General features: G+C 42.0%; 1 protein-coding gene across 4 annotated transcripts in view; it reads left to right on the forward strand.

Moving 5' to 3' along the window:
* EML4 (EMAP like 4) overlaps positions 1-15,985 on the forward strand; it is a 131,156-nt gene that overhangs the window by 105,237 nt on the left and 9,934 nt on the right. For all 4 annotated transcript variants that reach the window (XM_069955262.1, XM_069955266.1, XM_069955265.1 and 1 more), the window contains 9 exons: positions 223-333; positions 819-914; positions 3,010-3,144; positions 3,875-4,010; positions 10,967-11,118; positions 13,557-13,682; positions 13,763-13,894; positions 14,338-14,405; positions 15,667-15,755. In XM_069955262.1, coding sequence (XP_069811363.1) covers positions 223-333; positions 819-914; positions 3,010-3,144; positions 3,875-4,010; positions 10,967-11,118; positions 13,557-13,682; positions 13,763-13,894; positions 14,338-14,405; positions 15,667-15,755 — 1,045 coding nt within the window. The remainder of the gene's footprint in view (positions 1-222; positions 334-818; positions 915-3,009; positions 3,145-3,874; positions 4,011-10,966; positions 11,119-13,556; positions 13,683-13,762; positions 13,895-14,337; positions 14,406-15,666; positions 15,756-15,985) is intronic.

Raw genomic sequence — 15,985 nt, forward strand, 5'->3', positions numbered from 1 at the left:
CTGCTCTATTCTACTATAAAAGAGAGGACACAGGAATAATACAACAAGCTGTGATGGTAAAACTTATTACGCACACACACACAGATATAGATATATATATACATATATAGTGTGTGCATGAATGATACCCAATGTATGGCCCTGATCAGTTCTGCTAAAGACATAGTAAATGATTGAATGTACATCTCTATAACCTGTAAACGCTTCTTGAATTTTTTGCAGCCTCTTCAACCTCATGTAAGAGTCTGGGACTCTGTTAGCCTGTCTACATTGCAAGTCATCGGCCTGGGGACCTTTGAGCGCGGTGTTGGCTGCCTGGATTTCTCCAAAGCGGTAAAATGCTCAATTTTTATATATATATTCTGAGAAGCCATCTAAAACATCACTTCTGTTCTCCTTGTATGAGGAAGCAGGGTCTTCTTTTATCTGACTGGAGTGAGGCCTTATAAGGAGGATATATTCTATAGATATTCACTGATTTACCTGTCATACTGATGTGTCCACCATTGACCTTCTTGATTTACCTTCTTGATGGTTACCCTTTTTCGTAGAGCTGGGGATAACTAGCTGATCTATGGGGGTCCTACCACTGGAACCCCGCTGATCACTAGAACAGAGGTAAGATGTCCCAAGTGAATGAAGCAATGGCGCATATGCTCTGCCATCACTTTATGTACTCTCTGTGGGCTTTCCAGACATTAAAAAAAAGTTCTGAACTGTCTGAGGATGGACGCACCTATGAAATGGTCTTTAGTGGAAATTTCTGAAGGACATAACGTTTAGGCCCTGATTATATTCTATTGTATGGTGTGTTTCAGGACTCTGGGGTACATTTGGCGGTGATCGATGACTCCAATGAACATATGCTGACAGTCTGGGACTGGCAGAAGAAGTCAAAAGTAGCAGAAATAAAGGTAACTGTCAATAATATAGCCTGTTTATATTGTTTAGATTTACTTGTGTCTTTTTTTTTTTACTTGTTTTGTGTGTCATTTTTAGTCATTGTGTTAAAGGGGTATACCCATCTGGGACACAGGATATGTCATAAGTATTCTATAGATGCGTGTCTTGTGTCTGGTACTTACACCTATCGATATATCCTGAGCTCCCCTGCAGACTCCATCCTTTTTGTAAATGCAGGAGATGGTTGGGAAGCCAAAAACAGCCAAAGCTGGTGAGTTAGGCAATTTGGGTTAACTCATTAACTTTTAATGTGAGTTGCACCAACAGTGTAGCCCCACAAGCAACAAGGTTTACCTAACTCTGAGTTATGTTACTAGCATAACCTTGTGTATTATGCAGTTTTCACAACTCCCATTAATGTCAGTGGACCTTGGTAAATTGTGTATCTCTCCAGCTTTAGCTGTTGGGCTTCTTTGTCCCTGAACAAGGTGGAGGGAGCCAGGGATCCCCCAGTCTGACAAAAGGAGCAGGACCAGTATCCAGGGGTGACTTATGGCATATGTTGACATGCAATAATTGTCCTAGACCCCTCCCTTTTAAAGGGGTTATCCAGCGCTACAAAAACATGGCCACTTTTCCCCCTACTGTTGTCTCCAATTAAGCTCCATTTACTTCAATGGAACGGAGTTTCAAAACCCCACCCAAGCTGGAGACAACAGTAGGGGGAAAGTGGCCATGTTTTTGTAGCGCCGGACAACCCCTTTTAAGGTCCTTTGGAATAAGAAACCTTGGAATATATATTTTTTTTAAAAATGTAACAATCATATTGTTCCAGTATAGAAACAGTGATGCAGGCCGATCCAGTTACTCCAGTCTCTGTCGCTGACAATAAATGCCACATGTGTGACTGGCTGCCGGCTCTACTCATTTGTGTCAGGATCATGGCCTTCCAGTCATAACAAGTGCAAGTGATTTTATCAGAGTGTTCTTCCATGTTTCTGTACATGATTTTATATTGACATTCAGAGCTTTTGCCCAGAGGGTGGAACACAGTGTAGTTTTCCACCATTGACTGCATTTCACATGTTCAGAATTAGTGTAGCAAAGAAAAGTGAAAGGACATTTGGATTGAATAAAACCTGGTACTAAATTAAAGGAACAGTACAGGTAACAGGTACTGTTGTGTGTCACCCTAACTATACTGTACTCTATAATAGGAATTGCATAATGTTTCTGTTCCTTAAAGGGAGCTTGGCATCACATTCATGCTGGGTCATGAAAAATTTTCACTGTTGAAAACCCCTTTAAAGGGAAACTATCAGCAGGATAGAAGCATGTAACCTGCTGATATGTTCTTATAGTGCACAAGGCGCTGAGGATGAAGGTAGGTTTCTTACCGTAAGTTCTTGTGCAATTTCTAGTTTAATCCATATGCCAATGCGATGGTTCATTGCACTGGTGATAGGACCACTGGCCTCTGCACTGATCCGTCCCGGCAACCCTCTAGAGCAGGGATGTCAAACTCAGGCCACAAAGCTGTTGCAAAACTACGAGTCCCATCATGCCTTGACAGCCAAAGCTTTAGCTTTGGCTGTCCAGGCACGATGGGAATTGTACTTTTAAAACAGCTGGAAGGCCTGAGTTTGACACGATTGCTTTAGATCGACGGAAGCAGAGGCGTGAGAGCCATCCCATAGCAACACTGTGACACTGAGACAGGTGGGGTTCCACCTATACTACTCAGTCTCTGGATCTTGTCAGCGTATCCCGTCTCTGCCTACAAATAATAGTTACATTATAGACTTTTTTATAGGATTTCCAAGTATTTTGCTTTTTTCAGGGTTTTTTTTTTGAAATAATTTGTCTTGCACATTTTAAAAGAAAAAAAAAGTGTAATTTTTTTGTATAATCCACCTCCTCCTGTGCCTGATTGTAACCAAAGGGGGTCATAGAAGTCAGACACTTCTACTAGGTACTAATGTGCCTCTTTCTAGGGTGAATATTATGAGATCCTTATTGGATCAGATTTTATTATATATTGTATGACAGTGAACGCCTACTGTAAAACCACATTTTGGTTTAACCTTTTTGTGTTTGTTTTCACAGACTACGAATGAGGTGGTCCTGGCTGTAGAATTCCATCCAACAGATGCCAACACGATAGTCACCTGTGGGAAATCTCACATATTCTTCTGGACCTGGAGTGGAAACTCTCTGGCGAGAAAACAGGGAATATTTGGGGTAGGAAAATGTTATCGTTGTGTGGTCCTCGACTTCCATAGCCTGGTGCAGTCTTTAGACACATGACGTGAAATGGAATATAGTATATTCAGCACTTGATCATCCAATGTTGTTGTCTTTAAGAACAATTCCAAGTGCACCAGAATAGGAACCTGTCATTCTGAATGGGAGTCCAAATTGGAAACCTCACTTAGATGTCATATGCCCTAACCGTGCATGGGTTGTCTTCCTGATATAACCTCTACAACAATTAGATACTTTAGAAAATATGGGGTCCACTTACTGTATATAGACATAGACTAGATCCTAAGTTGTTTCTTTCCCTTTAGCCTATGGAGAAGCCTGGTGGTTTCTTTGTCTATTTTTCTAACTTCATTACCAGACACAGCCCATGCACAAGAGTGGTACTGTTTCTTTGGAAAGGTGGAGACCTTGTTCCAAATCTTTGTGTACATAACTATTTGCAGTGACCCTAAAACTGTGCAGAATATTAGAAAACCTGACACTAGGTGGATGGATTTTTTTGCACTGGATAGACCATAGCTATAAAACATGCAGCCCTCCAGCTCTAGAAAAACTACAGTTCCCGTCATTCCTGGCTTTAGATGCCCGAATGAATGACTCATAGTACTATTTCATCAGCTGGAGAGCCGCTAGTTGGACACCACTGCTAGAGCAGACTGTCCATTCACGGATCTCACTTTTTTTTTCTCCTATCTTTTCTGTACAGAAATACGAGAAACCAAAGTTTGTACAGTGCTTAGCCTTTTTATCCAATGGAGATGTACTCGCTGGAGATTCTGGTGGAGTCATGTTAATATGGAGCAAAACTCCGGTCGAATCGACAGCTGGTAAAGGAGTGAAAGGTAAGCGTCTCCGTCCGGGTACCTGCCTACAGCCGGGTATATTCACATGTGGCAGAAATGATGATGGTGACTTTCCCTTTCATCTGAATGGGGTTTGCAGAAATCCATGCATGCTGCAGAACCAACCCCATTCGCATGTACAGAATAGAAGTTCCTGCTCCAGATCTGACACATGTGAATACATTCTAATCTTTGTGGTTTAACTTGGCAGCAAATAAGTATTCACACCTGCGCTCTTGCATGAGTAATGCCGCTTTCTGCTGGAGGGTCCGGCTTGCCACCAAGGTGGTTAAGTTAATGAAGGAAAACACTTCAGATTTCCATATTATTGAATTGCACTAAAGTAAGGGTGTGGCGATACTGTAAAGGTTATCCGGAACGTTTTTGGCTTTTCCCTCCACCACTCCTAACATTTTAATTACTTCTAAATCCCGGCTTGGCATCCAGCTAAATGTCTCAATAATTGTCCTAAAAGCTCCAGTAATGATTTGTAGTCATAATATGTCTATATGAGTCATAAGGTGTATTCCCCTATCTTAACATCATTCTTATGCTTGGCACACGCTGAACAACGCTAATCTTGCGAACACTTTACCTGGCGAGTTACACCGCCTATTAGAGAGCATTCACTTTTTCTAAAGATCTTTTATTATGAAGGTAAACACTGCCCATGGTGCCCCATTAGGATGATATTACATGGGACGATTTTTCGTCGATAAACGATCTTAAAAGACCACTATGATGAACGATCTTATTGGTTAACCCTATTATACAGGCCAATGATCATTACTTACAGTCGTTCTTGTGCTCATCCCTTCCTGGCTGATAGACTAGGAAATGAGCGAACGGCGCGTTATTACACCGAACGATTAACTATAAAAATAGGTCCATATTTTATCAAACGATCAACGATTTCTCGTTGGTCATTTAATCATTTTCTGCTATTACGTGTAACGATTATCGCTGAAATCCAAACGATCTAGCGATTTTTTTAATTTTTATTTATTTATTTTTTTAACTATAATCGTGCCGTGTAATAGGGCCTTAGATTAGCTCTGTTCTGCTATGTGAGAAAGACATGTGACGATACCTATAGTGTCTGACAGGCGTTTGCAGAGCTGCTTCAGTGTGATCAGCCCCATACACATTAGGTAATGGTGGGCAGCTGCAATCACCATCTATAATGATCGCTGCTGTTAATGGTGTCAGTGACAGTAGCAGTACCTGTCACTGACTGACCGGAAGTTTCCCTTTTATAGGAGGCAGGTTAGCATTATTCCTCAATCTGTCGGTCTAGAGTCTGCCTCAGACGCTACATGCACAATGCCAGTATCACTCATCAGTGCTTTGCATTTGCTTATATAAGTTTTCTAGGGGCCCTTTTAAAAAGAATTTTAAAAAAATTACAAAACCCCTTGCCTAAAAAAAAAAGTTGAAATAAAATAAACATTTTATATTATACCGATCTTTTAAAATCTATCTAAAAAATTCTTGCTCAGTAAAAAGCATAAACATAAAGAGGAAAAAAACACAACATGATGCCATTCTTTTTATTCTAAATCAGAAAAAATTGAAAAAAAAGCTATCAAAAACTCCTCCCATTTACACCAATACGATACCGATAAAAACTATAGATCATGGCGCAAAAACCAGCCCTGTAGGTGAAGAAATTAGTGTTATAAAAGGCGAGGAGGAACATTGCTTCAGTATGACCTGGACATCCGTGCAGTACTGACCTTTGTTAATAAACGGGTTAAGAATCGTTATACAATGCAAAACTGGACGTCAGCATAACTTTTTTTTTTTTTTAGTAGAATGATGGACCACCCGGCTGCATGAAACCATAACGTAAGGGCTTAAAAGTATTAAAGAGCTTTACATAACGATCCCTTAATCACATTGTAGTAATCACATCTGTTAGGATTTGAGGTGCTTCGTCCCTTTTTACATTTGCATTGGTTTCCATAATCCTACTTGCAATCTCCTTTTAACCACCCGAACATTTTGGCCACCTGAGCGGTGTTATAAGTTCCTGCGCTGTGAGTGCGATGGCTCGGGGCATGGAGGAGCAGGCAGGGGAGAGCCATTAGTCTGTTCCAGAAGGAATTCTCAGCATGCCAGCGCTTCCTGTTTTGCTGTGCATTCCCTAAAATCAAAACGCCATAAAACCCATCCGTGAGGATCTGTACTTCTTCCCAAATGTCCCTGGATTTCAATGTAATGCTAATTTTAGTTAAGAAAAGGCAGACGACAAGAAAAAACCTGAATCCATTGTTTCCAGACTCTGGAAATAAACACCAGCACATAAAATCATAGACAATAAGAAGGGAAAAGGGGAAAGTTGTTTGTTTCAGTTACAGGTCAGATGTTAAGTCCATTTTTTGCCTCTCGACAAGAAGGAAGAAAGCTGTTAAGCAGGGGTAGGAAATCTTGGCCCTCCAGCTGTTGCAAAACTACAATTCCCATCATGCCTGGACAGCCAAAGTTTTAGCTTTGGCTGTCCAGTCATGATGGTAGTTTTAGTTTTGCAAGGTTCCCCACCCGTGCTGTTAGCGACCTTAGAGGGGACAATGTTTTTAGACCAGGTTCACACCCATACAGCAATAAAATCTGTGGTGTACATCAGAAAACTTAGTTGGATTCCCAATTTATACCACATTGTGTCCCCACTGGACCCTTTCATTGCTGTGTGCCATTTGTAGCCTAAAAGTGACTCACTGGCACATTGGCAAGCATATACATAAATGTGCACAATGCTCGGATCCACTCATAAATGCACAGTGTTAGCTTTAGACTGCAATTGGCATATAGAAATAAATGGGTCTGGTGGGGACATTGGTAAAAATCTTCTGGGCTTTTGCTGTATACTACAAAACTTCTGTACAGTGGTCCCTCAACATACAATATTAATTGGTTCCAGGACGGCCATTGTATGTTTAGGCTATAACTCTATGGAAAACTGGTAATTGGTTCTAAATCCCCCAAAATTTGAAAAATTAAAATTTAAAGGAAAACAAGCAGCTAACTAATATGGGTAAAGAAAGTCATTACATACATTAGTCAGAAAGAGCTACTGGAAGGTGTGAATTACTTTCTATGTAGAAGATGGGAGCGTTTTCAGGGTCCTATACAGATCACATTGGGTCTAGAAAAAATAAAATGAAGCCTCCCTCACCTGGTGCCCAAAGGAGCAGCTCTTTATGGTACAGGTAGAGAGCAATACAGGACATGTAGCATCACAGTATACTGAAGAGAGACTGGAGGGGTGGTTGACAATGCATTCACTCTGTATGGTACTGACAAAGATAGTGGAGTACAGGGGTCAGCAGCCGCTTCACCTGGTAACAGTGGACCTCCGTTCTTGCGATTAGTGGGGGGTCTGTGCACTAATGTAAATTGTTTGGGGTTCTGGATGGCATTGATATGCCTCACCTGACATAAAATATGTACCGAAGAGATGAGGCAGATGTTTGATTCTTTCAAGAAGCAAAATAGTTGTGCAACATTGTATAAGACATGCTGAGATTTGTAGCTGGGCAAACTAAAATTATAAGCGAATCGGTAGGAATGCCCCTTTTTGTCCCTTATTGCCAAAGTATACTATCATATGTAGCACGTCTCATCTGTCGAGCCAAGAACCAACATGTTCCCCCACCAGGGTTTACTGAGCATTGCGGCTTACAAGAACTGGGAAGTTACAGGTTGGAGACTGATGGTATAAGGAAAGTAAAGCCCAGTATCCGTCTCTAAGAAGACTATGAAATTCTGTGTCCCGCCTTCCTCCCCCCCACCCCACCCCTTCAAGAACAGGGAGGTGTTCCACCAATGTCTGTCAATGTCTGAGACACAGTATTAAAGGGGTATTCCAGCGGGGGAGAAAATCTTTCAAATCAACTAGTGTCAAAGTTTTACAGATCTGTAATTTACTTTTATTTAAAAATCTCTAGTCTTCCAGTACTTATCAGCTGCTGTATGTCCTGCAGTAAGTGATATATTCTTGACACAGTGCTCTCTGCTGCCACCTCTGTCCATGTCAGGAACTGTCCAGAGCAGGAGAAGTTTTCTATGGGGATTTGCTACTGCTCTGGACAGTTCCTGTCATGGACAAAGGTGGCAGCAGAGTGCACAGTGTCGGAGTGGAAAAAATACACCACTTCCTGCAGGACATACAGCAGCTGATAACTACTGGAAGGCTAGAGATTTTTAGCTAGAAATAAACTTTACTGACACCAGTTGATTTGCAAGAAAAAGAAATAAATTTTCCCATAACTTAGTGGGAATTTTTCATTTCAAGGGGTTATCCAGCGCTACAATAACATGGCCACTTTCCCCCTACTGTTGTCTCCAGTTTGGGTGCGGTTTTGAAACTCAGCTCCATTGAAGTAAATAGAGTTTAATTACAAACTGCACCTGAACTGGAGACAACAGTAGGGGGAAAAGTGGCCATGTTTTTGTAGCGCTGGATAACCCCTTTAATAAAAGTCTTCCATTCAGAAGAGAACAGCAACAAAGAATGTCTTCTCTTCCTCTGGAGGACCCAGCATGTCCACCCATACGTGGATAGCCCACTGATTTCACTATACCTGTGCAATACTTCATTTATCCTGTGGAGGTGCTGCAGAGAAATTGTAGTTTATGGCAGCTGGACACCCAGAGGTCAGGTTACAGTTTGGGACCCTTGTATCAAGTATCCACTGATACACAATGATACCGTTTTGAATGAAGAATAAAGTATATGCATAGGTTATAGCTCAAAGCACTGGTTTAACCAGTACCTAGATTAATGATATGAATCACTCACAGTATGTCACATAAGCAATTAGAGCTTCCTAGTTATTGCTCCCGAGTAAAACCGCAAAGAATAAATCAAATTTATTTATATATATATATTTTGCCCGCAGCTCCACATTAGCAAGTTGTGGCAGTAAGGATAACGCTGTGCTGTGTTAGCAATAAAATAGAATTTAAAATTTCATTAGACACAGAGTGTATTGATTCCTGACTCTTCATGTTGCTTTGATCTTTCGTCACTGGCATATTGACTTTCCTACCAGAGACCCATCAGAGATGTGAAGCAGGGGTTTATGGGAAAAATATGCAAATATCTGTCCTTTACATGGAAGAAAGTGGCTAGCTCTTTACGTTAAGTCTTATTACAGAGATGGAAAATTATGGACAGGTCTGTTCCTGTATATACCAGGAGTTGCAATTGACTAATATTAGATCAGGGATGGGCAACCTTCGGCCCTCCAGCTGCCACAAAACTACAGCTCCGATCATGCCTGGACAGCAAAATCTGTAGCTTTAGTGACTTTGGTTGCACAACACAGAGAGAGTGACACAGCATCTAGTGTGGTTGCTTCGCGACACCCATTCTGATACGACTTCTTACAACTTTCCCACGTGCAACTTTGTAACTTTTCTAAGGAGAGAGATAAACATAAACATAGCGGACTACCTTAGCGGTGGAGAATGTATGCCTGGATTTAAAAAGGGGAAAAGACCAAATATTGGCATGAAGAGAGCAGGGACTGCAGGAAAGGAGACACCTAGTGACCATATGTATAACATTGATTTAAACATAGGGGGGAAAGGTAGCCGTAGTAGCAAGTAGCAAAACTACTTGCGATAACAATGCCTGTGGATTTCTTTGGGGAAAAAAAAAAGCAACAGTGCTTATTTCAAGAGAATCTGTCAGCACCCGACACGACCCAAGTGTACTGTAGCTTTCAGGCTCCTTGTAAGCATGGTACCTTTTGTGAATGCGTTCAAAGAGTAGATTCTTTGCAGTATTGGCTATTGTAATGAAGAGTCAAAGAGGAGTTGTGGCTCGGCGTTTGTGCTGCACTCTGACACACCTCACCACTACTTTCTCCTCCCTCTTCTCTATAAATATTTTCTGCTGGCCAGCCTCCTGCTCGCTCTCGCTATCATTGCTTTGCACACGTGCCATCTCGACAGTTTGTGCGTGCGCTCATGATGCAGCACACACTTGAACTGTTGTACCGCCATGATGGTGAGAGCGGGTAGGAGGCTGGTCAGCAGAAAATATTCATGAAGAAGAGTTAAAGGGGACCTCCGGATAAGAAAAACTTGTTTTCTATTAAAAGTACATTAAAAGTTATATAGATGTGTCTATACAATGTATTACTGTATCTGTGCTGTTCTGCCACACGGTTCTGTGCCAATTCACATTGTCTCCTGCTCCTTCTGCTACCCCCCCCCCCCCCCCCCCCCCAGGAGACAAATCTTACATGCCTCTGTCTCACATTGTGTGTGTGTTTGCTGATGATGCAGATAGGGGGCAGGGCGTGATGTCACAGGAGGCTTGGCTGGATAACCCAATCCCCTGACTGATTCACCATCTCTAACCAGCCAGAAGCGGCTGCTGCACTAATTTTACTGATTGTAATGGGTGGGGGCTGTGATGATGACATGAGGGAAGGCATTGCATTCTGGGAAATGCCAAACCAGGAAGAACAGAAACACAAAACAAAGCAAAATCCAAACAAATGGATTTTTGGTAGTTTCAAAACTGGGATAGACAGGTAAGTAATGCGTTATGCTTCTGCAGAAGTTTCATTTTTTTTAACCTCTACCTGGAGTTCCCCTTTAAGTAGTGGTTAGCGGAGCCAGAGTGCGGCGCAAACTCCAAACCACTGCTCCTCTTTGACTCTTCATTACATAACGAGAGCCTAGATTGCACAGAATCTACTCCTTGGATGAACTCACAAAAGATACCATGCTCACAAGGAGCTACAGTACTGTCAGCACCCCTGGTCGTGTCCAGGTGCTGACAGATTCCCTTTAAGCCCCCTATTGGAAACAGATGATACATATTTATTCCATGTTAGTACAAATAAAAATATTGCACTAATAATCCATTATGTGAAATTTACAGATCGTGTAGAGAAATATACTATCACGTCTTTATATTAGTATGTGTCTGTTTTCAGGTGTCTACCAAATTAGCAAGCAAATCAAAGCCCACGATGGCAGCGTGTTCACACTGTGCCAGATGAGGAACGGAATGCTGCTGACAGGAGGCGGGAAGGACCGGAAAATCATACTGTGGGATCACAACCTTAACCCAGAGAGGGAGATTGAGGTAAGACCCAATGTGGTGGAACTGGTATACAGGCAGTGACAACTGACTATAGAACTAAACACACACTAGTACAATCCATTGTCCTGCCTGGCAGTTACAAGCGACTGATTGCTGCAGATCCCACTTTGCTTAGATTTTGCCTAAAGCAGCCACTGCAGACGGATATACAGTATCACAAGCCAGTAATAGAAATGCATAGCCTACCATATAATACAGGAGTGATGTAATCTACGATTGCTCTGAGACTGCCGATACAAGAGTAGCTTTTTTCTATCTGCTCTTCTATTTAGCTTGTCGGAAAATACAGCTATTTCATATCCATATAAGCTAAAAGGCCAGCTCCTTATGGATCTGATTTGGCAGCATGTTTACTATGTGAGTAGGTAGCATACAGAGATGTGTTCAGGTGCTGAATGTGTGTTGGCGTCCCCTCCAGGCAGGGAGGTATCTAGAATTCATAGCACGAATGGGCTCTCCACCTTTATTGACAGTAAACTGCACTGTGGTAATGCAAATGGCAACGACAAAGGATGCATAATAGGGTTCTATGTCAGATCATATCATATAATATGTATGAGTCTGTATTGTTTCAGTGTAACTGATGTATAAATTGCGGTGACTTTTATTTTTTTCCTTCCTATAAAGCCCCCCGGCAATATCGGTTTGGACGCCAGACTCGGACATCTTTCAGCCATTACACACATATATACAGTTTTTAGCCAAAAGATTACACATTCCTTGTAATCATAAGAAGCTTTTCTTCTAATTAGTAAATGACCTACTTGCAAAGTTTGGAAACGACTTTTAGGAAGTCCGCTTAAGCTCTGGCTTACACAAGGACACGCTCCCAGGCTTCGTGCTTACTCCACTTATGTAAATCATTCAGTACTGGGTCGTAGGTTGGTCTCCTGGTGCGCAGCCTTCATACATAATGGCATTGTCTCATCAGAACTTATGGATGACACAGAGGAGTTCTCCATTTCTGGAAGCTCATTTATTAGCCATAGAGGGAGAGCACCAAATTTGCATTGCCTATGATACTCATTCGCTTGCATGTGATAAACATTGTAGGGCCCATTTTATTGACCTCTACTTGCACTATGGAAATCAATGGAGCACAGTGAGTAGATGCAATGTAACATTAAAACGACTCTGTATACACAATCTGACACCCCCCTCCCCCCCCCCCCAAACCACTTGTACCTTCCGATAGCTGCTTTTAATCCAAGATCTGTCCTGGGGTCCGTTCGGCAGGTGATGCAGTTATTGTCCTAAAAAACAACTTTTAAACTTGCAGCCTCGTGCCCAAAAGGAGTATCTGTGCCCTTACTTGCACCACCCCTCCGTCCCTCCTCCCCACCCTCTTAATCATTAGGAATGCCACTGAAACATTGACTCCTGTCGGAACATTGCACAGGTGCTTAACTATCCAGCCCATGTGCCGTGCTGACACAGCTGAGGAATAGGAGGCACAGAGAGGTTGTGCCAGCCTAATGCAGCCTAAAAGTTGTTTTTTAGGACAATAACTGCATCACCTGCCGAATGGACCTCAGGAGAGATCTTGGACTATTCACCTGCAGCTATTCAAAGGTACAAGCGGTTTGGGGGGTCAGATTGTGAGTACAGAGTCGCTTTAATGGTGCTGCTGTCACTGAACGATGTGGTGCATGTATTGTGCAGCTCAATGCCGAAACAGAAGGTGCACAACAAACATCTTCCAGCCCGAGCCTTAAGCAGATCTCACCGATGTGCACATACTATTAATAACCTGTATGACACTAATAATAACTGAAGATGTGACCCAGGCCATGTAATTCTCCCCAGTGATAGAAGACAGCAGATGTTCCGGGCTGGAAGTTCATTAAAGTAATTGATCTTCCGCACACAACAGCCTAACCACATCACAACCAAGTAAAATAAACTAGAAAAAGTGTAAGGTGGTGAAACCTAAGGTTTGATACAATTTTTGGTTTAAAAAAAAAACAAAAAATCATTTTACATTTTTAAGGAATACTCGGGTTGTATTATGTGATCTATGGGTGGATCTTGCGGTTTATGGATATTGGGTGTCACTTCCTCTTTGGAGACATATATTTTAAAGAGTTGTTATGCTTTTTAAGTTTTTATACCTAAAAGAAGGGTCCAAACTGGCCCAGAAATGTTACTTTATTGGGCTAGTTCTGACCTGGTGCAAAGGAATTATTCAGCGGCGGAGGTGGACTGTTGGTGTTCTACATTCAGGCTATCGCTGATCAAGATGCTGTCTGTAGATGCACAGGAGTAGAGATGAGGGCAACTCGAGCATGCATGAGTCCAATCATTTTGAATACCTGTGGCTGAAGAAGTCCCTCTGTCCCAGAGTATAATTCCTGTCAGAAGTCTTTTGTCTACCGGATTGTGCAGCTGTCATTGACTTATTGTTCTGTTAACATTTCTAGGTTCCGGATCAGTATGGCACCATCCGAGCTGTAGCAGAAGGCAAAACTGACCAGTTTCTAATTGGTACTTCAAGGAACTTTATTCTTCGTGGTACCTTTAATGATGGCTTCCAGGTTGAAGTTCAGGCAAGTATTCATTGTATCTTACATATAATCATTTACCACTTGTAAAACTCGTTGGTAACAGGATTCCTTGTAAAATGCAGGGTCACACGGATGAACTCTGGGGACTGGCAACTCACCCTTTCAAAGATCTTCTCTTAACATGTGCTCAAGACAAGCAGGTCTGTCTATGGAATTCAGTAGATCATACGCTGGAATGGACCAGAGTTCTAGATGTAAGTAGACAAATTTAAAAGTTTGGGAAATTCTTTGTCTGGTTTATGAAGTCCCATGAAGGGGCCCCCATCAATATGGTGGAGGACCTTGACAGACAGCTCTTTCATTACAGTAAGGATTGTGTAATACTTGCTGTAATGTAGAGGAACTGCAGGAAAGCCGAACACTTGCTTTTAGGTCCCCACACAGTGAACCACTGACTGCATTAAATATGTGGTTCACTAACTTTTTTTTTGTGGGGTGGGGGCCTCCTTTTAACAAAAAAAAAAAGTGCCACCAACTTTTAAGTATTTGAGTCTTCTTTGGTCCTTAATCACCGAATAGTGTGTTTGGATTACTTTATAGTTTAGTTTCTCCTCTTTTTGTTCTCTGTTGGAGCAAGTGACAAACCTCTGGAATTTGAGCTGTCGATCTTATGTTTTTTATTATATTTTTTTTCCAGGAACCTGGACACTGTGCAGACTTCCATCCAAGTGGAATAGTTGTAGCTATTGGAACTCATTCGGGGAGGTAATTACTTTTTAGTGTTGAGATTTGGTTTTAGTGTCTGTGAGCTCCAACCTCAATTTTGTACTGCAGATGACTCCCTGAGCAGCTCTGTGAATGTATAGTAATCCAACTAACCTTTGTTCAGAAATGCCCATCATAACTACAGGTTGCAGTGGTGTCTGTCTACAGACTACAAAACACAATAGCATCATCATTGTACCTTCATGCCAGCTAGTATAGGTGAAGGAGGAGACGTAACGTTGGCCATAGGTTGCTGAACTTGGTACCATTTGTGCATTCAGCAGAACACTGTTCAAACTATTCATGCTATTTCAGCATTGTTGTGATATAATGTGTACGTAGAATCTTCTTTACCACTGACGCACACATATATATGTGTGTGTGTGTGTGTATATATATATATATATATATATTATAGTGTGTGTATATGTGTATGTATCTACATATCTACAAGCAATTAAGGATCCATGTAATAGACACAACGGTCAGCCAATGAATCGTTCATCGGCTGATTTTTTTTTCTTTAGGTCCAGACCTAAAATCATTGGCTGCTGACTGCACACCACTACCTGTAGTAATAGTGTGCGGCTGCTGATTAAACAAACAGTTAATACATTATCTGTCCACATTTGTTCTCCTGCGCACTGCATATGACTCTGCGTCGCTGCTGTAGGTTCAGAGCGGCCTGTCTGAGCTGACAGGCCGCACAGCCAATCACTGACCGGGACCACCGCGGTCAGTGATTGGCTGAGCGGCCTGTCTGAGCTGACAGACCGCTCTGCAGCTGCAAGACCAGGAAGCATGTTGAGCGCAGGAGAAGACAGAGTGGAGAGGTAATTTATTAACTGTTTGGTCAAGGCTGTACGGACATCGCTACGCTAACTATGTCCATGCAGCTTTTGCTAAATGATTATTCGGCCATGTAATAGGCCCAGTAAAGGAGCCCGATCTAGCAGATCGGCGCTCGTTTACAATATTGATGGCCCATCTAATAGGACCCCAAGTGTTGGGTACTGCTAAATTGTTATCTAAGGCATATGCACCTTTTGTGTGCCTATTAGTTGTATGTGACTTTCCATTGCAAGAGTCAACTTGTACAAAAAGGAAAGCCTTAATAAGACATTCATCAGTTCAAACAAATACTCTCAAATTAGCTGGAGTTATAGGGCATATACCCTTTAAGGCACTTTACTTTTTTTTTTCCCCACCCGAGTTTCCGTGCTTTCAGTAACCCACAAGACCCGTTTACTTTACTTTGTAGATGGTTTGTCCTGGATGCAGAGACGAGGGATCTGGTTTCCATACACACAGATGGTAATGAGCAGCTCTCGGTGATGCGATACTCAGTCGGTGAGTGACTCCTTGTTAGCAGTCAGTAAATGATTGTTGCCTGTAACATTGTGTCCAGGTCACCATCCTCATCTCGGCTGCATTCCCAGAACATTCGGATAAGGACTACAGTATGTTCACTATTTGACACGTAGAATATCAATAGTGAAAACACATCTGTCGACCTACCCGAAGTATCTGCATGACAAGTAGTTTTCTGCCATTCTGTAGAGGGTTTCTTCTTCCTCCTC

Source organism: Dendropsophus ebraccatus, chromosome 15, assembly GCF_027789765.1.
Source record: "Dendropsophus ebraccatus isolate aDenEbr1 chromosome 15, aDenEbr1.pat, whole genome shotgun sequence".
NCBI lineage: Eukaryota > Metazoa > Chordata > Amphibia > Anura > Hylidae > Dendropsophus > Dendropsophus ebraccatus.